Source organism: Choristoneura fumiferana, chromosome 8 (assembly GCF_025370935.1).
Source record: "Choristoneura fumiferana chromosome 8, NRCan_CFum_1, whole genome shotgun sequence".
Taxonomy (NCBI): Eukaryota; Metazoa; Arthropoda; class Insecta; order Lepidoptera; family Tortricidae; genus Choristoneura; species Choristoneura fumiferana.
The window spans coordinates 4,062,184-4,083,617 of NC_133479.1; the positions used below are offsets into that span (position 1 = coordinate 4,062,184).

At 40.0% G+C, this 21,434-nt stretch overlaps 1 protein-coding gene across 2 annotated transcripts; it reads left to right on the top strand.

Annotated features, from left to right (window-relative positions):
• The first annotated feature begins 518 nt into the window (after positions 1–518).
• Top2 (DNA topoisomerase 2) lies at positions 519–21,407 on the top strand. Of its 2 annotated transcripts, XM_074090746.1 has the most exons (20): positions 519–722; positions 2,414–2,642; positions 3,037–4,936; positions 5,063–5,202; positions 6,658–6,860; positions 8,314–8,462; positions 9,269–9,506; positions 10,789–10,946; positions 11,505–11,713; positions 12,552–12,686; positions 13,823–13,961; positions 14,171–14,294; positions 14,443–14,457; positions 14,840–14,998; positions 15,228–15,377; positions 15,814–15,930; positions 16,414–16,591; positions 18,499–18,755; positions 19,261–19,438; positions 20,736–21,407. In XM_074090746.1, exons 1-19 carry the CDS (start codon positions 708–710, stop codon positions 19,414–19,416), a joined length of 4,671 nt encoding a protein of 1,556 aa, XP_073946847.1. In that variant the 5' UTR covers positions 519–707; the 3' UTR covers positions 19,417–19,438; positions 20,736–21,407. The 2 variants fall into 2 exon arrangements, with proteins under 2 accessions (XP_073946847.1, XP_073946848.1); XM_074090747.1 differs by lacking the exon at positions 14,443–14,457 and having other exon boundaries at positions 520–722.
• Positions 21,408–21,434: the final 27 nt, after the last annotated feature.

A 21,434-nucleotide genomic window follows, 5' to 3' on the forward strand; every position in this document is an offset into this window, starting at 1 on the left:
TTTATTGTAATATTGTTGAAAAAAAAACTAGTTTAACCTACTGTGACGTTCAAACGCTGGCACTATACCTTTTAATATTAGAAAAAATCTTGCGAATAAAAGATCAGCACAACTTTGACATGACTTTTATAAATAACGTTTCCTTGACATACAGAGAACAAGACAAACCATAGACAAACATAAATCGAAACAAACCTATTAGCACAATAAAATAATCTAACAATACCATCTCCCTTTAAATACTGTAGTCTTTGCACTATACTACGAACGAAGTGCAAAATTCAAACTTCGTATCTTGTTGTCCCCGCTGACCCTTATAGGTATTAATTATTATTTAAAAATACAAGAGTGAGAGGGACGGTACGATACAAACCTGAAGGTGGGCCTACTATGTAATGCGTTAATCGAAGTTCGTCGTACCGTCTCTCTCACTCTCGTATGAAATAATATTAGCGTCGGCCGCGGCGTCCTATAATCATAGACAATAGACAACGCGCGTTTATAGAGCAAATAAATTGTTTTTCTTGTCTGTGGGTGAATATTGTCACACACAGCAGAGCGTCGTCATTTTGTGTGTAAATTGCTATTAACAGAATTTAAAATGATGTTTTATAAAAGCAATAATTAGTGCTCCGTGCTTTGTCTTTATTTTAAGACAAACGGGGACACGCGTTGATCGCACACGTTTTATAAGCACCTCGCACAAAATGGCTGATATAAAGGTGAGATGAAATTTCTTGGCGGCATTTTGGTCGGTAACGGTCAAAATTTTACTTTGAGCCATTCAGTGGAATAATAATAAATATTGTTTTCGTATATGTCGAGTGGTTTGTACAATTTTTAAACAAGAATAAATTGATAACTGGTTGTTGATTTTTTATGTTTTCAATACAAAAGTGGTTAGCCTTACTTTTACTTGAAGGGTCCATTATTTATATCCATACGAAGGCACTCATTTGTAATTGTATTGATCTTGGGCTTGTACGGGAATTTCGAATCTTAGTTACAGGCATTTTGTTAAATGATTTCATTCTCGTGGTTGAATGGGACTTCATGATTCCCGTGAATGGGGAGGGTAGTTTTATTTTAAACAATTTCAATATAACGGTCTTTTAAAAACCATAATAAGGGCTCTTAATTTATTTGTTCATAAGTATATTGGCGCAAATGGTTACATTTTTGATTATTTTATCTCCCTGAGTGGGCTTGTTTTAACAAATGTAGTAGTAGGTACTTTAGACCTAGATGAGAATCAACAGTTATTATTATTATTATTAAGTATTTTATTTAGCCTATAACTATAAACAGTTATATCAACAGTTGTATTATATTTGTTATATTTGATTTTCGCCACGCAAGATATGTATCCATAATACAAGCTTTGCCTAGTTTTTAACCCTCGACGCAAAAAGAGGGCTGTTATAACTTTGACAGCTATGTGTGTCTGTCTGTGGCACCGTAGCTCTTAAAGGGGTGAACCAATTTGAATGTGTTTTTTTTTCATTTGAAAAGAGATTTTCTAGGGATGGTTCTTAGACATGGTATTATCAAAATCGGTTCAGCCGTTTTTGAGATATTGAACTTTGAAGTGACAATGTCGGGGATTTTCCAACTTTTGGTTGGTTAGGTTATGGACTAGGTCAATTGGTATTGATTGTCTTATGGTGTTCATTTATTTATTATTTATTTTTGTATCACCTTTTACTATGTAGGTTATAATAACAATGCATGAAATATTTTTTTCTTCAGAGAATTCACATTTTTTTTTTTATTATGCATAGAGAGACATGGTTTTTGATTGAAATAAAGGCTTGTAAAATTAGATAAACATGAAGTTTACAAATAGAATTATCAACTAACCCCCCCATTTCACCATCTATTGATTAAATTTATTGGACGGATAAATAAATGTGATGTTGTCTGTTTAATAGGCAGAGACGGCATCACATTCATCCCTCAAATAAAATTAATCAATGGATGGTGAAGCAGCCCCTAATTATTTTAAATTCATATGGTATATTTTTTAACTTGTAATATTTGAATGACAAAGTATTACAATGTGATTATAATATAAATAAATGAAATAGCAAATAAAAAATATGCATATATTGTCCTTACTTTATTTTGTTTCTTTATTTAAATTTATATCATAGTAATTTATATATGTCATATTAGTATTATTGTGAGGTTATTTTAAATATGTCCCAATCTTTAATAGATTGCGATCACTATTGGCTTCATCAAATTAGTATTATTAAAAAAAAACTTATTATTCAATACATTATGTATGTTATGTTGTCTTCTTAGTAAATTTAGTTTTTACGTCAACAAAGAAATCTTGCATAATAATTACTCATAGTTTATTTTGGTGAATCATACACAAGCGCTGATCAAAATTCCTATTATGTTACAGTCTATGTTCAGCAAGATGTCAGCCACAAATGGCGTTGGGGACGGACCGCCTCCCGCCAAGGGCCAGAAGGGCACCATTGAGAAGATGTATCAGAAGAAATCTCAACTTGAACACATCCTCCTCCGTCCCGACACATACATAGGGTCCGTGGAACGGGCCACTGAGAATATGTGGGTCTTTGATAAGGAGAAGGAGTGTATGGTACAACGAGAATTGAATTTTGTGCCGGGTAATTTTTAAAAGTTTTTCTTTATTTCACCTGTTTTTATGTCTGTAATGAAATTATGCAGGTCAAATTTTACCTATTTCATGTACAGATTGGATAGTAATGCAAGAACAGTCTACAGAATGGCTTGTATTGAATAGGGATTTTGTAAATAGGGTATTATTAAGAAAATATACCTACCTAAATGTACCTATTAGCTATGTAAATGTAACAAAAAATGTGCAATGTTCTATACAGTAAAACTATAATGTCAATTTCGCTGAGGACTCAAAAGGTTCTTTTTCCTAAAGATTTAAATGAAAAGGAAAACCAATCTTTTGTTTTGAGTGCTGAACAACAATAGCAAAGTATTTTAAGTGTACTTTGTGTTAATTAAAATTGAATCTTGTATTTACAGGTTTATACAAGATATATGACGAAATTCTGGTGAATGCAGCTGACAACAAACAAAGAGACAAAAAGATGGATGTAATAAGGATTGAAATAAATCAGGAGCAGAACACTATATCAGTGTACAACAATGGTTGTGGCATCCCTGTGGTTATGCACAAAGAGGAAAAGATGTATGTTCCAACCATGATCTTTGGACATCTCCTCACATCCTCAAACTACAATGATGAAGAAGAAAAAGTCACAGGAGGCCGAAACGGTTATGGTGCAAAACTTTGCAACATCTTCTCAACCAAATTCACTGTTGAAACAGCTTCAAAACAATATAAAAAGCATTTCAAACAAACCTGGGGATCCAACATGACAAAAGCTTCTGAGCCCAAAATCAAGGAGTCTGGGAAAGATGATGACTTCACTAAAGTGACATTTAGCCCTGATCTGGCTAAGTTTAAGATGGAGAAACTTGAAGACGATATCATTTCGTTGATGTCGCGACGAGCGTACGACGTCGCTGCTTCGTCGCCGGGCGTAAAAGTTTATTTAAATGGAGAGCGACTGAAGATTAATAAATTTAAGGATTATATAGACTTATATATTAAAGGTAAAGAAGATGAGAACGGACAACCTTTGAAGGTTGTCTATGAGAAGGTCAATGAGCGCTGGGAGGTCGCTTTGACTCTTTCTGACCGAGGCTTCCAACAAGTCTCATTTGTGAACTCTATTGCCACCACTAAAGGTGGAAAACATGTTGACTCTGTAGCAGACAACATTGTCAAACATGTTATAGAAGTATTGAAAAAGAAGAACAAAGGTGGTGTCAATATCAAGCCTTTCCAAGTTAAGAACCACATGTGGTTGTTTATTAACTGCCTCATTGTAAACCCGACCTTTGACTCGCAGACTAAAGAAAACATGACACTCCAAGCTAAAAGCTTTGGATCAAAATGCACTTTTACAGAGAAATTCATAACGGCAGTGAGCAAGTCTGGGCTGGTTGAGTCAGTACTCACATGGGCCAAGTTCAAGGCGCAGGCGGAACTCGTCAAAACATCTGGCAAGAAACAGAGCAAACTCAAAGGTATACCGAAGTTGGAAGACGCGAATGACGCCGGAACTAAAAACGCACATCTTTGCACCCTTATCTTGACTGAGGGAGACTCAGCCAAGACTCTAGCTGTGTCTGGGCTCAGCGTAGTCGGCAGGGACCACTACGGAGTCTTCCCTTTGAAAGGTAAACCTTTGAATGTAAGAGACGCTTCACATAAGCAAGTCCTCGAAAATGTGGAGATCAACAATCTAATCAAAATCCTCGGCCTGCAGTACAAGAAAAAGTACACCAGTGTGGATGATTTAAAATCTCTGCGTTACGGCAAATGCATGATAATGGCCGATCAAGATCAAGACGGGTCTCATATAAAGGGTCTAATCATCAACTTCATACATCACAACTGGCCTGAATTGCTCAAACTGCCATTCCTAGAGGAATTCATCACGCCTATTGTGAAAGCAACTAAGAAAGATAAAGAGATATCCTTCTATTCCCTACCAGAATTCGAAGAGTGGAAGAAAGATACTGAAAATCATCACACATACAATATAAAGTACTACAAAGGTTTGGGTACTTCCACATCCAAGGAGGCTAAAGAATATTTCCAGAATATGGAAAGGCATAGGATTAAGTTTAAGTATGGTGGGCCTACCGATGACCACCATATTGAATTGGCATTTTCTAAGAAGGGTGCTGATAAGAGAAAGGAGTGGTTGACGAGTCACATGGATGAAGTGAAGCGGAGGAAGGAAATTGGGCTGCCAGAGAGATATTTGTACACTAAAGAGACGAAAGCTGTCTCATACTCTGACTTTGTTAATTTGGAGCTGGTACTCTTTTCAAACGGCGATAATGTGAGGTGAGAACTTTGCTAAATATAATGAACTTTATTGAAATCTTATTAGATTGAAATGCAGTTGTTTTCGATTTGTTTATTCTTCTCTGATATTTGTTGGTGGATTAATTTTTTTTGTTTGTACTCCAGATCAATTCCTTCGATGGTGGACGGGTTGAAGCCCGGCCAGCGTAAGGTGATCTTCACGTGCATAAAGAGGAACGACAAACGGGAGGTCAAGGTGGCTCAACTGGCGGGTTCCGTTGCGGAGCACTCGGCATACCATCACGGTAGGGAATACGAGCTATTATGATCTGATAATTATCAAATAAACAATAGGAGTTAAAAAAGTTATGAATCGTCGAAAGTTTCGTCGATGTTGAGGTCGAAAAAGAACACTATTTGAATCAGTTCTTATTTAACTGCTGGTGGGCATTCATGAACTCATAGGGGGGAGGTAAGGGTTGTAAGAAGTCTTTGTGGTAATGTTAGATACGTTGACGGATTTGGCGGTTTTTCGTAATTTACCGCAAACCGACGTAAGAGCCACCACATACATTTGGAATGCCGTTTCGGAGTTTCGATACAGCAGGGCTACTACCAAACTCGAAGTTCGTATCGCACCGTCCCTCTCGCTCTCTTATTAAATAGTACAAGTGTCAGAGGGACCGCACTACACGAACTTCGAGTTTCGAGTTTCGTTACTACCTTGCAGAATTCCGAACGCAGTAAATCCATACAAATCTATGTACAGTCAAGTGAAAAAAAAGTATCTATTCAAACCACTCAAAAATATGTTACTACGGCCTTATTGCGTCGGAATAACCCTTGGAGTGGCAAGCGTCCGGGTCCCGGCACACCCTTGTTTGGCAGGCGACCGTCTCCCGGCACGCTGTCAAAAACCCTTGAGTGGCAAGCGACCGGCTCCCGGTCGTTGGCGGGTGACGTATTTCACTAACAAATATAAACTGGTAGACCTATATCTCGCTTGCTTATTCTTGCAGAATGCGTTCATAAATAGACAAGGATGGCATTTATTAACGGCCGCGGCAACATTACGGAAGAAATTTCGTTCTTATCGTTTACTCAAGTTTCACTGTGGCCGCTGCCGTGCGCTGGTATTTTTGGAAACCTCGTATTATACTATTATTTGATATTGAAAGACTATAAAAGGGCTTTGTTTCGTAAATAAATTAATATTTTACGAAATAAATCAGTGTTTCCTACAGGTAATTGTTTTATTTTGTAATTATAGTTATTTAATACATGACTGAGAAAAATTTGGTTATCAGATATTTGATAATGAATAATAAAGTTCACAGAAATTGAAGGTCATTCATTGTTATTTAATTAGATATGCCATTTTATGCTAAACTATCACTGTAAGGCTTATCTATAAAATTAAAGTAGTTTTTTTTTGGTGATATTTTTAATAAAATTCGCGAATTCGCGAAATTAATTCGTAGGTGTCACTGCAGTCAAGAAAGATTTTTTCAAAATGGCCGCGCCGCTTGACAGTAAATTTTAAATATGGCGCTGCCATTCCACAGGATAAGAGTCTGTGGTATTTATTTTTCTAACTTTGAATAAGTTCATATTTTTACACTTGACTGTACCTACCACATACAAACAGTAGTTTTCCGTCCGAAGTTTTCTTCTTGTAGCCTGTGCGCACAGAATTGAAATAAACATTCGGAATTCCGAGTGTTATGTGGCGGCCCTAACTCAGTTTTAACGTTGAACAGGCGAGCAGTCCCTCTCGATGACGATCGTGAATCTGGCGCAAAACTACGTGGGCTCAAACAACATCAATCTGCTGGAGCCGCGCGGTCAGTTCGGCACGCGGCTCAGCGGCGGCAAGGACTCGGCCAGCCCGAGATACATCTTCACGCTGATGTCGCCGCTCACGAGGCTCGTGTTCCATCCGCACGACGACCCGCTGCTAGTCGTGAGTGCTCATCTTCATATCGGCTACAGGACGTCCCCCATAGAACTCCAGTTGCCTCGGAAGCGGCTTGCATCCACCGTGAACCCGCTTTAACCAAGTCATGTCTACTTCGTGAGTGCTGACCCTGGTTAATTGCTACCAGACCCCTATATCATAAAAGTTACAAGTGCTACAGTTGTACATAATTTTCAACCTAAAATTTATTTGCATGTCCTACCCGGTTGTAACCTCTTTATTTGCTAATTATGGAAAACAATGTATACCAAACTTTCATTTTATGGCATTTTATATAAATAAATCAAATATCTAATCTATATTCGCTGGGTGCGAAGTACTAGATGGGGTAATGAAATCTATTGCAGCGCTAATAGTGGCCAAAAGTAGAAATAATGTAGGCTCTGTCATCTGTCATACTCATATGAATCTGTCGTTAACAAAGCAATTTGTGTAGACTTAACTGCCTAATTTTCGTAATAGATGTTTGTCTTCTTGAATTATTGAACAAAGTCCCTGTTTTGTTCTTAATTCCTCTACATCCCGGACATGTCCAGCAGATACCAACAATTTTCCTTTTGAAACGGTTTGTGGTTGAAATTTTATATTGAGGAATACACAAAAAACCGGTTGTCAAAATAATACTTATTTTGATCTGAAAACGATATTTAATTTATTACTAGCAATACAAGAACAATTATAATTATATGTTTACTATTATTTAAAGAAACCATTAAAGTAGCTTTATCTTTTCGTTTTATACAATAAAAGTACGACTAAACATGAAGTAAACAAACTCTGACGTAACCAAAATAAAACACACTTTTTGAATAAATTTTACTTACCTTATTTAATTATAATGACCAAAAATGAATTCACAGCTCTTTGTCCACCCAAATCACGGTATGACAGTAATTTTGTATTATAAATTAATAAATATAAATAAATATCAAGGGACAATTCACACCAATTGACCTAGTCCCAAAGTAAGCTTAGCAAAGCTTGTGTTATGGGCACTAAGCAACGGATAAATATAATTATATAGAAAGATACATACTTAAATACATATTAAACACCCAAGACCCGAGAACAAAGATTCGTATTTTTCATACAAATATCTGCCCCGACACGGGAATCAAACCCGGGACCTCAAGCTTCGTAGTCAGGTTCTCTAACCACTAGGCCATCTGATCGTCTAAATTATAAATTAATACGTGATAGGTTTGATTTTTGTCACAATGTCGCAATGAAATTTCAAAACGTCAGAACCTCAGAGCCGACAACCTTGCGGACAATAGGTGGCGCTGATGTCGTGCACAGAGCCAATAGAGCCCTAGTGCTCTCGCATTGCGTTCACTTGCCCAATTTGTCCAGTCAATTTCGTGTCAATCTTCATCGTCAGAGCATTCTGCTCTCAGCACCCTCAAATCTAAGACCAACATCAACCTCTTGTCCGCAGCACGAGTTCGAAGACAACCAGAAGATAGAGCCGATGTACTACATCCCGATCCTGCCGATGATGCTGGTCAATGGAGCCGAGGGCATCGGTACCGGCTGGTCCACCAAGATACCCAATTACAACCCGAGAGACATCGTCGAGAACATACGGTCAGTGTGAACAGTAGTAGCTTCACCTCATTAGGCACACGTTAAATTTTAGCTATCATAATCAGAACCTTATTGCCGATCAAAAAAAGTTGATATTTGCTTCTATTATTAAAACCATATCTCTTTTAAAGCAAAAGTCGGTACCTAAACAAATCGCCGAGTGATTTTATATTATACCATGTGATGCGAAAAGATAAGAATTTCTTAAGCAACCTAGACTAGGTTGTATAAATATGTAACTCGAAAATGATTTTTTGAGATACCGATTTTTGTCTAGAAGAGTGCCGAATTATAAACTCATCCAAGTGAGAAATGTGAAGATTTAGAGGTGTCTTTTTAACCCCCGACGCAAAAAGAGGGGTGTTATAAGTTTGACCGCTATGTGTGTCTGTGTGAAAAAAACGCCGCCAAAAAAGACAACTGAAAAGTAAAAAATAATTATGAACTACCTAGTTGTTGCCCGCGACTTCATCTGCGATGAATTCGTTTATCCCTATCCCGCGGGACTTTTTAGTTGTCTTTTTCTTTGATCTACAAATCCGGCTTGTTGAGAATAGTGGTCTTCTCGATGTCTTTATGTTGCAAGGAGCTTTATCTTTCATTACCATACCCCCTTTAGGCCACGTACGCACGCACTATACGGCGCACCGCGCGATTTTAGCGCGCCATCCGTCTTCAAAGTGTCGCTTGAAAAAGAGACGGTGCGCTAAAACCGCGCGATTGGCCGGCGTAGTGCGTACGTCACCTTCCTCCCGTAGCGTAGGTAACTTGTAAGCATCAGTAAAAAAATGTGATATTTTTTACAGTCTTATGTTAGACGGAGAAGAACCTAAACCGATGCATCCCTGGTACAAAAACTTCAAAGGCCACATTGAAAGCTTCGGCGACAAATACGTGATATCCGGCGAGGCGGCCATCTTGCCCGGCGACAAGATCGAAATCACAGAACTTCCGGTCGGCGTGTGGACCCAGTATTATAAAGAAAACGTGCTCGAACCTATGCTGGGCACTGACAAAGTTAAACCGCTCATATCGGAGTATAGGGTAAGTTATAATGTCGCACAATCTATTGCGGAAGTTTGTTACGGCGGCTTGTCCACATCGTATTTTTTAGGTGCAGACGAGGCATAGTTAACGCGCTTCAAACAAGATTTAGTCACTTTTCTAGTACACGTCGAGAATTTTCGCTGCTGTATTCATACGCCGTAGTGGCCTCGTGGTTTAACCTATGCCAATGGCCTCTCAAGCATCGCGGGTTCAAACCCCGGCTCGCACCTCTAAGTTTTTCCAAATTCATCTGCGAAATTACTAATTAGTAATTACATGTGAAATTTACCACGAGCTTTACGGTAAAGCAAAATCGCATTTCAATGTTGTGTGTGAATTTCCCAAACCGCACTGGGCCCGCGTGGGAACTACGGCCCAAGCCCTCTCATTCTGAGAGGAGGCGTGTGCCCAGCAGTGGGACTTTAATAGGCTGAGATGATTCATACGCAGTTACACCATTAGTCTCCTGTCTCGTGTCGCGATCTCTTAATCAACCCAGTATAAAAATAATATAGGTAGTGCCAAGAGAGTTGGAGACTCCCCACACTAGCGTCTTTCGAGCGTCGTCGACGTGCTAGCGTACGCGCAGCGTCGACGCGACGCCAGCGCTGGCCGGATGACGAACGACTTACGCAGCATTGGCGTCTCGTTACCGCGGCGCTAGCGCAACGTTTTACGCGAACTAGTACAATGCACAACGCGAGCGCTGGCGGCGACACTAGGGGGTCTCTTGAAGTGAATGAACACGGCTACATGATGAACTGATTGCGTAAAATTAGAATGAATTAAATGAATGAGTGAATGTCAAACCGCTGCTGTTATTACATGACGTGCTTGTGTGCGTGACTCTGGTGGGACTACCTAAGATAACCTATGGGAGCGTTCAAGTATTACGTAAAAACTTACGATGCGTTCAAACTACGCGTTACGTCACAGTTTTTATGTAACAAGTACATACTATAATGTCCTCAAAAGTGGGAAATTCGCATCATCAGTTGTTGTTCTTGGCCTATAAATGCTCTCATGCCAAATTGACAGTGTGACTGTCTGTGTCAAGAAATGCCAGCCTTATTCGGAAACTGCTAAAGAAAAGCTAAAAAAAATGGTAATTTGGGTGTTACGTAACTTTTAGGAAGGGGGAGGGGGGGGGTAAAGAAAAATGTTACGGCGCTTTACATGGGGGGAGGGGGGGTCAAAAATCTCCAAAAATTGCGTCACGTATTACTTGAACGCCCCCTAAGATATGCAACCAACACCAACACGAGCGCTGTGTGTTCAGGAGTACAACACGGACACGACGGTCCGGTTCGTGGTGTCGCTGCTGCCGGGCAAGCTGCCCGAAGTGGAGGCCGAGGGCATCCACAAGGTGTTCAAGCTGCAGACCACCATATCCATGACCTGCATGAACGCGTTCGACCACAACAACTGCCTCAAAAAGTGAGTGTAATCATTCTAACATATAAAATTCTCGTATCACAGTGTTTGTAACCAAACTCCTCCGAAATGGCTTGACCGCTTTTTATATATTTTTTTGTGTATATTCGATAGGTCTGAGAATAGGACGTAAACTATTTTTCATACTTCTACGCGGACGGAGTTGCGGGCAATGGCTAGTGTTTATATATAATTTACCCTTGCATTTCATTTCGCACGCGTACCTACCTAATCCATTAGATCCAGCACCAGCAGTTGATAATTAATTTCCAATGGGAGTTCCTGCATGGTTTTATGGATGTTTTGTGAATTTCATGATTGATGACCCTAAACCCAGCACATTCATTCTAACCTCAGGATGACTGGCAACTTTCTTTACTCGTTGTTTCGCTGTGAACTAATTATTTGAAGTTAGGTATCAAATAGAAGCAAAAAGCATTGCATTTTAGTATTTTCTGAACATCAAATATCTCCATGACCCGTATTATTTTTTTAATAGCTTCTCAGATGATATTACCCGTATTGTGTAAACCCGGTTTGATAGCACCTCCGTTTCCCCAGATACGAAAAAGTGGAAGAAATGCTCCGCGAGTTCTACTCTCTCCGCATGAAGTACTATGTGCGCCGAAAGGACTGGCTGGAAGGCCAGTTGCAGGCCGAGGCCGACAAGTTGTCCAATCAGGCGCGGTTCATCCTCGAGAAGTGCGACAAGGGACTGGTGGTTGAAAACAAGAAGCGGAAAGCCATGGTCGAGGAACTTATCAAGAGAGGTATGGGTGCAGAACAAATAAAGGGAATAGAATGTTATCATGTTTGTTTCCTGCCTCATTATGATTGGTTTTTTTTTCGAGTCTTCTTGAATTTTTATTGAACTCCAAATTTGTTATTTTTACGGTCATCACGTAAAACCATATCGAAAATCCAAAAACCAATCATAATTTGATTGCTTAGTAGCGACATCTCTTGTCTGGGTGAGCGGTTAGTTCCGAAAGAGTGTTACGTCTCTCGATGAGAGCCAAACATAGATGCATAAGTAGCGTAGTAGAAAAAAGCAACCTGAGATATGTGTGCATAGGAGAAATTTGTGTCTAGACTTCTGTCCAGCGGTAGTGTAGGGGTATAGCACGCAGCACGGAATGCTGAGGACCTGGGTTTGATTCCCAGCGCTGGTCTCTTTTCTGGTTTTTCTGTGCATCCATGTCTCGGTTTGTATTTTCGATTTCCTGCCACAATCGATGTCGTTAGTTTTTTGTCTCTCGCTGTTAGTTAGCACTCGTTTCTGGGAGCTCCGCCAAGTCGAGTGCAAGACAAACTACCGTCCAATCAACAACTACAAATAGATACGGCTACAGTTAAAAAAAGGAAAATACTAATTGGCTTAAGTCTAAGATCGTGCATACATGTTATTGTTACTTTGGCCGTATATATTATATATATCTATGTAATTGAGCATCTTTTCTTGAATCATTATGGCACGTTTTCATTCAGAAATAAAACGCTCAATCAAATTGAAGATTTTTTAAAACGAAAAAAGTTATAGCTAACGATACATCCGCAACTTTAATTTAATGGCAATCTAAGTCCTGTTGTAACCATCGCTCCTTCCAGGGTACGCACCGGATCCAATCGCGGAGTGGAAGAAGCGCGCCTCCAAGATGCAGGGGCTGGAAGTGTTGGAGGAGGAGCCGGAGTCCGAAGAGGAACCGGAGCCCGTCGAGGAGAAGGGCAAACCTGTGGACCCTGGTAAGATACTTATCTGTTCCCACTAGGAACTTGAAGCTCTTCAGAGCAGGTGCTAGGTAGGTATGTCGCCATTGATAGGCCCGTTTGCACGTTTAATTACAATTTCACTTATTTTTTTTGCAATTAGACTAAGGGCACAGGTCTGGAAAAAAGATGGCAACTATTCTCATTGATCTCAGTGACACTATTGGGGAAATAGCGGTACGGTATTGAGACTGCTGCACAGACCAATGAGAATGGCCGTAAATCAGGTTGTTAGGTGATTATTAGATAATCTTTGACCGCAGAAAGGCACTTAACACATTATTAAAAGTAATAAGACTGAAGACCTTATTCATATTCTTTTGGAATGTGATCAGAATAAGGACATCAGAGACAGGTATTTGGATGGTATGGGCTTGTTCAATGGAGGTGTAAATGTAATTCTGAGTCGACCGCTTTCAGAAGAAGCGATGCTGATTTACTGGTTCATTAGACGGGCCTCTGCATCCAGAGACGTGGTTTCAGTGCAAGGGAGAGCGTAATATCTGTAGTGTGGTGTATATGACTGAGGCTCCCCATGAGGCTGACATAGTCACATTTGGTGTACTAAAGCCTCGTTAAAATACTAGATAATAAAAAAAAAGTAAATTTAGGCTTAGGTGGCAACCATTTTTGAGATAATTTGCCTTTTCCTTTCTTCAATTATGGAAACCTTGCTGGTTTCATTGATCCTTATTACTCCCAGTAATTGAGCGACATGTGTGTCATGGTTTAAGGGCCGAGAGTAATGTACTCTGTCAAGGATAGTAAATTAAGGGGCTGTTTCACCATCCATTGATTAGTGTTAACTGACGGTTAAATGTGATGCCGTCTCTATTTGTTTTGTTCGAATAGACGGAGACGGCGTCACATTTAACCGTCAGTTAACACTACTCAACGGATGGCGAAACAGGCCCTTAAAATTTTCTTGATTATTACAATTCCTACCAAACTTTATCCCTGTTTTAATGTGAACCTATAAAAGAGTGACTTACTGACTGACAGACAATGCACCACCGGGGCTAGAAACTTGACATTTGGCAGTTACCATAGCTGCTCCTTAGATAGCTGGGTCCACTTTACTCTAAGACGTCAACTTTGCTTTAAATTTACAGAGAAAGCGTTCCAAGCCCTAAAGGACGTCAAGAAGTTCAACTATCTACTCGGCATGTCCATGTGGATGCTCACCAAGGAGAAAAAAGACGAGCTGCTCAAACAAAGGGACCAGAAACTATCAGAACTCAACACGCTCAAGTAAGCAATAAGTTTGTTTGTATGCTATGGATAAACGTTTATTCTATAAGTAAATGGATATTATTAAAAGTGACAATAAAAATGGATATCAACCTCTTTTTTCGCTTTGCTGAAGTCAATTGGTTTTTGTTAAAAAAAAACTGCTGAAGTAAAGCCAATTTAGGTGTGGTCAGCATTATAAGATAACAAGATAACCTATATTCCTCCAGACAAAAGACTCCTGCGATTTTGTGGCGCGAGGACTTGGACGTGTTCCTGATCAAACTGGAGGATGTAGAAGAGAAGGAGAGGCAGGACGAAGCCAGCACCAACAAGAAAACCACCAAAGCCCTGGTGAGTCTTATTTTTCTTCATATAACAAGTCATCGGCAAGTGTATTACAAGTTACAACAATAATCAATGTTAAATCAGCCGTCAAGCCATTTCTAATTCCATGAATATTGCTTTATGAAGTTTTTTTTTGTTTCCCATTGCATACCAGATGGAAAGGATGAAGGTACGTTTGTTTACTTTATAGTAAAGAGTACAACACAAAAATAATTAGTATCTTCTTCTTAATTTAAATTAATTTCAATTTTTAATTTTTGTCCTAACAGTGAGCTAAATAAATAAATAAATGTTCACTTCAGCGACAACGTGGCGTGGCCTGGATTCCTGTAAACCGATATTTTAAAACACATTCATTACTCTAAAATTTGACAAGATTATTGTGTCTCGTGATGTTTATGTGCTTTATTTCTGTACATTTCTACTATACAAACTGTCAATATTAGACACTGGCAGCTGGCAGCATGCAAAATTGTGCAAAGGCAATCCTGATGTTGGGAAGTGTAGTAACTGCCCTATTCTTCTGTCTTAACTATCTGTTTCGTTGACAGCAAAACAAGTCCAACAAGAACCGCAAGTCCCTAATGGACATCGCGCCGGCCACGAACGGGCGCCGAGTCGAGCCGAAGATCTCCGAAGACCTGATCAAGAGGATCCAGGCCGCCGAAAAGGCTAAAACCAGGAAGGAGATCAAGAAAGAATATGACCCGGTCAGTATATATCAATAAATGTAGCAGGTTCACTTATTTCATCTGCTTACCTAGAAAAAATTACTGTGACTACGAACCAAAAACAATGTTAGCAGCCATAAGGTAGTTACATCTGAAACGTTTTAGATCAGTTCCATGTATTTCCATTTTGATGCAATCAGTTCTTCATTTCTAAAATTTATTTAATTCAATTAAAAAAAATGCTAAATGTATCTTTCTTTGGTAACAGGACGACCCGGCCGGCATCAGTCCGTCCAGTGGTGAGAAGCCCAAGTCGCGCGTAAAGAAAGAGAAACCGGAGAAGGCGGAGAAGGCCGAGAAGCCGGACAAGAATGGGCTCAAGCAAACCAAGCTGACGTTCAAGAAAGAGCCTAAGAAAGTAAGTTTTAAAGTTAATTTTGTGAAGTATTTTTTATATTTGTATTGCCCTGCAAATCTATTGTATTTTTTTTTTAGGCCTATGTCCAACAGTGGACGTCCTACGGCTGAGACGATGATGATGATGATGACCTTCACTGTGCTATGGGTGCTACAAATAAACATACTTTCCATGACTCATGTGTAGTCAACTATCTGCCACAGCGGAGCGTGCAAAAATATCTGACACCAGGCCCTAGAAATAGTCTTATCAGATATTTATGCATGCTTTGTGTCAGATATTGGTGCTGTTGATTGTACAAACATTCATCACACTAAATGTTTTCTCTTAACGGAATTCTAGCTTCATTGTCAAGATGACCAACGGCTACGCTATCTGGTTGTCAACATATTCCAGATTAATTTTATAACCATCGAAATGTGTTATCGTTTCGCAGAAGAAGATAAACTTCGACGGCAGCGACTCGGAGGAGCCTTCGGGGTCGGATTTGGATGTCTCCGCCGAGCCTGTCATTCCTCGCGAGCGAGCCAACGCGCGTCGCGCAGCTACCAAGGTAAAACATACATTTCCACTTTGACGTGAGTTATCAGAGTTTATTTGACTATTAATTTCCACTCTTTGAATCAGGGACCGGCCTAGTATAACCTAGTATCATTGTTCGTAAGGCTTGGTTTACCATAGCCGTTGCCTGTCAAAACAAAACTGAACTATTTAGTTCACTTTATAAATATCTGATCTGATACATCTTCTGAGCGTAGGCATTATGATGAGATAACTAGACTGCGTCGCACGTGTATACAACGTATTCATTGACACACTAGCAACGTGCTCTGGCTACACGCGGGTATAGTTTTTGGGAAATGGAGCTGAAAAATGTGTGTGCCATTGACCTTTTTATGAAAATTTTACCCGTGCTAAGCCGGGGCGGGTTGCCGGTAACAAATATAGTGAAAGATTAACTTTAGATTTAATGTCAAAACCATTATAACGTTAAATTTAATTTTAAAAGTTGATTAACTCATCAAACACATCCCAGGTACAAAAATACAAGGATGGCTCTGATGACTCCGCATCGGACTCGGAGCCCGAACTCTTGGACAACAAGGTGGACTCTGAGGGCGAGGCGCCGCGCGCGCTCTCCATCAGCGACGAGGAGGACGACGGCTTCAACGTTAAGAAACCGCCGCCCAAGAAACCTGCCGAGATGGACTCGGGTGAGAAGTGGTTTTAAAGTAAAGCTTGAGTTTCCTAGGGTAGCGGTGCCGTCAGACAGCGGCCGCAATACATTCAACGCCGGAAGCCGCCTGCAGAAATGAACTCGGGTGATTCGGGAGTTTGCTAGGATAGCGTTGCCATCATATAGCGGCCGTGGTACATTCAGCGTAAAGAAGCCGCCTCCCAAGAAGCCTGCCGAGATGGACTCGGGTGAGAAGTGGTTTTAAAGTATAGCATGAGTTTCCTAGGGTAGCGGTGCCGTGTGATAGCGGCCGCAATACATTCCACGTCAGAAGCCGCCTGCCGAGATAGACTCGGGTGACAACACTAATTGGACGTAGTAATGCAAACAGGAACCAACCCACACCTTCCCCCAAAGTTTAGATAAGTATGCAACACGGTATTAAAATGTACCTTCTATCAACTCGATAGAGTGCATTTTAGTAACTTGTTGCATACTAATTTCAATTTTGGGGGAGGTGTTGGTTGGTTCCTGTTTGCATAAAATTACGTCCAATTCTAAAGGGTGTGCCCTAGGGTGCCAGTTAGGGCGTGCAAAACCGGTTTTCCGGTTTTGCTGAAAACCGGAAACCGGACAATATTTACCGATTTTTCAAAACCGGTTTTGAAACACAAAACCGGAGTCACCTCCGGTTTTTCTGTTATTGATGACGTACATTTTGATTTAAATCAACTTTTTTCGAACGCTCTAAGAAATATTTAATTTTGAGTCATCGAATAATATCCGAAATCCGAACGCAACCTATCTATACTACTTACACTCCTACCTCCGCCCGTAACCCTCGCATGCACCCGCAACCACAGGATGGCCAGGCCACGCCGTACAAAATACGCGTTCTTGAATCTACATAGGCACGACGACGTCTGTACACGCGTCAATGTCTTACGCACAGATACAAAGGGCTGACTATTGCAAAACCCTATCGATACTAATATTATAAATGCGAAAGAGTGTTTGTATGTTTGTGTGTTTGTCCGCCTTTCACGCCGTAACGGAGCGATGGATCGACGTGATTTTTGGCATAGAGATAGTTTATGGGCCTGAGAGTGACATAGGCTACTTTTTATCTCGGAAAAATGCACAGTTCCCGAGGGAACAGCGCGAATACCGAATACCACGCGGGCGGAGCCGCGGGCAAAAGCTAGTAGTACTATAAGTGCTACCAATGACATTAAAAAGTACTTATATGTGGTATGGCTTAGATATGTGCAAATAAATGTAATCGATAATCTTACCTATTTCGAGGGTATTCTGGAAAAACAGAATAAGTGCATTTTTTTTAAAGTTACATATAGGCATACTCAATGTTTTCTGCTTTATTTATCTAGCAAAACTGTATAAAAATTAATATTGTGCACTTATCCGGTTCTGCCAGAATATCCTCGATTTATTTAAACCTACTTAAAATGTGTCTGTCTGCGTATTTTAACCATTATTATTTTCAATTAAAATAGATATACGTCTACAAACTTAAACGAATTAATCGGTAGGTAGTTATTTCATTATAGATTAAAGTAAAGAAAGTAATTGAAAAATAATAATGCTTAACGTAACTGGTTTTTTTAATGTTCTGATTATAATATATATTGAAAGATTGTAATAAATCTAAACTAATATTAATAGTAATTATAATAATTATTTTTTATTGTGGGTATATAAACTATCTAAGAATATGATTAAATTGTTCAAATTCTACCATTACTACCATAATAAAAAAAATATTTAAAAACATTGCCAAAACCGGGGAAAAACCGGTTTCCGGTTTTGGGCTCTCAAAACCGCAATTCAAAACCGGTTTTGCACGCCCTAGTGCCAGTCATATAGCGGCCACTACACTAGTCCACAATATTTTTTTTCTTCAAAAATAATCCTTTCACATTTCAGACTTCCTATTCGACTCGCTGATCGAGGATTCCAAAAAGGACGAACCCTTCACAAAAGCTCTTAGCCACAAAGCGAACTCTGAGCCAACGGTGCTGTCCAGCGACGACGAGTTGCCCGCGGTCCAAGCTTCCCCGCCGAAGAAGAAGGCGGCGCCGAAGAAGAAGCCCAATGTGGAGAAGGAAAAGCCGAAGAAGCGGCCGGCTAAGGTTCTCAGCATCGACAGTGACGAGGACGACAGCATATTTGATAGTAAAAAGGTTAGTGGTTTTACATCTTTAGTTCGATGGTCGGTCCTTATTTGATCTGTCGTTGGTGGACTAACAAGTCAAAGTCAAAAAAAATAGGGACACTTTCTTCATCCAAATCAATAGTGCTAATGATTCTGAGTAAGAAGAACACAGTTACCTAATTCTGAAAACTAGTGCTGTAGCTCACATAGCCAAATTGCAGTAACATTTAATGCTACTCCAGATTACTCGCGAAGTTCTCGACGAAGTACTCGTGAAAGTTGACCGAAGTACCGGCCGAGTTGGGCGTAGTAAGACGAAGTGCCTCTCTACACTATCGTATTCGCCTAGCCTCGTTCAATTTCGCGAGCAGAGGGTCTATTGCGTAACGTTTCTGACACTCGCGATCACAATCAAATGACAGTTTTCGCATACAAAATCTGTCGTTTGCTTGTGATCGCGAGTGTCAGAAACGTTACGAAATAGATTCTCAGTTTCAATCTAGGGTAACATGTCCTAAATCCCGCTGTTACAGGACAAAAAGAAACCGAACCCCAAGAAGAAGGCAAAGAAAGGCAGCAGCGACTCTGAGTCGGACTTCCGCGCGTCCCCGCCCCCCGCGCGCGCCGCCGCCGCCCGCCCGCGCGCGCAGAACAAGTACAACTTCAGCGACGGCTCCGACAGCGACTAGAGTCGAAGCGAGATGCACTAGGGTCAGTATGTGGGTTCAAGCTGTTTGACATGCTGGCAGCAGCGATTCTGAGTCGGACTTCCGAGCTTCCCCACTCCCCGCGTGCACCGACAGCGAGTAGGTCTGGAGGGGGGTGCACTAGGGTCAGTATTACCTCCCTTAAGCTGTTTCATCATCATCACTCCACTGGTGTACATAAGCCTCCCCCATAGACCTCCAGTTGCCTCGGTTGGAAGCGGCTTGCATCCACCGTGAACCCGTGACTTTAACCAGGTGCCGATCCGCGGTCAAGCTGTTTAACACGCTTTTATTAGCTTCACCTGTAACTATGTACAGTCAAAATCCTTTATAGCGACGCCAGTTATAAAGATACTATAGTTTACCCGCGGCTTCGCACGCGTAAACTATTCGATCTGGTAGTTACAATTGAAATTCCGGGAGTTTACAAAATTCCCGTGGGAAATCCCAAAATTTATATTGTAATCTTCATTGAGGTGTTGTGTTAAGAACAACTATCCCGTGGGAATATTGGAATAAAAGTAGCCTATGTGTTATTTTAGACATCCAGCTATCTACATACCAAATTTCATGACAGTGTTTCTTATGCATACCTATCTGCAACTGGAGTGCCGAAAACGCCAATGGGCGTCTAATTTAGCTTTCCCTGGATGCCGCTGACGCCGATGGGCGTCTGTTCTGCAGAAGCGTCGGCATTGTAGCATAGTACGTAATCTGGCGCGCGGCAATGAATGGGTTAAAGAGCTTTACAGACTGCAATGCAGGATAATGAATAGATTTCTTTTTCCCTGAATGACAACACTGGCATAGATAATAGATCGCTCGTTTTTGTCTCGAAATTCGAACTTGTGATTTTATTTTGCTTAATATACAAAATGTACACACCCAATATCATATTTTCTCAAGTTTTTCGCGATTCCCAAGGTCAAAGAATCGAATTGCTTTAAAATTCCAGTGAAATAATGCGTTGTTGGGGAGAAACGTGTCAAAATTGTGTTGTAGAGCGCCATCCTGCTCTGTCTCGTTTTTTTTTCCCGTTCTGGCGGTTCACTTTTATATTATAGATGTCGGATGTAAATGTAACGACCAAAGTAACACTGGTTATAATAATAAAATAAACCATGTTGAAAGAACAATTGCTGTCCCTTCGATGACGTTGTAGATGCTTTTGACTACACTATGTTTCGAACGGAATTTTTGAATTTGTTTTTCAAGTAAAACCACAAATCTACATTTCGATCCAGAGGCAGATAGGTACAGCAATTTAAATTAGTATTATAACCAAACCTCTTTACTTCCAGATCCAGTATTTTGTACATAAGCACGAAGAAAGGCAGCCCAGTGCCCGCTCCAGGCTATGTACCCATCGGAATACGCCAATGTTCCGCTCGAATCTTATTAGATTTATTTTTATACAGCCGACCTATTAGAATATTGTCCCGTGGACATTATAATACGACGGAATGGAGTCCGTAGACTCGGTTTATACAAATAATTTTATAGAAAATAATTAACTCTTGATAGAGTTCGATTTAATGTAATTTTTAATTGTAGACCTCATCCGGCATGAGCTATGCAAATGAAATAAATAAAATGTACATACTTGGATACTTCGATTTCTTCTCTTTACGTTTAGTTTTAACATTTCTTAAGCTTATCCTATTCTGTGGCGTAAGTTTGTCTTATTAATTTATTGTGTCGACCCATTTCAAATTAAGATTTGTTACTTATTAAGTTTTGATAAGTTGAGTTTACTAGTTTAATCTGTGACTTCGATTCTTCTTCGATTGCTCTCATTCCATTTAAATAATTATTTTGATAATAAAATAATGTTTTCATGTTTGTCAATTAATGTTCAAAAATTATACATAATGTTAATAACTTAGATACAATTTGATTATTTTCATTATTTCGATATTAATTTTGTAGCCATTTGTTTTCAATGACATTGTAAATAAAAGAAGAATTTTTAAGCTGTGTTTTTATTTTGTTCCAATTTA

Excerpts from the sequence above, each read along its gene's own strand:
- Top2 (XM_074090746.1), top strand. Across the intron at positions 5,203-6,657 it reads GCACTCGGCATACCATCACG|GCGAGCAGTCCCTCTCGATG; the intron begins GTAGGGAATACG and ends AACGTTGAACAG. Across the intron at positions 10,947-11,504 it reads CACAACAACTGCCTCAAAAA|ATACGAAAAAGTGGAAGAAA; the intron begins GTGAGTGTAATC and ends CCGTTTCCCCAG.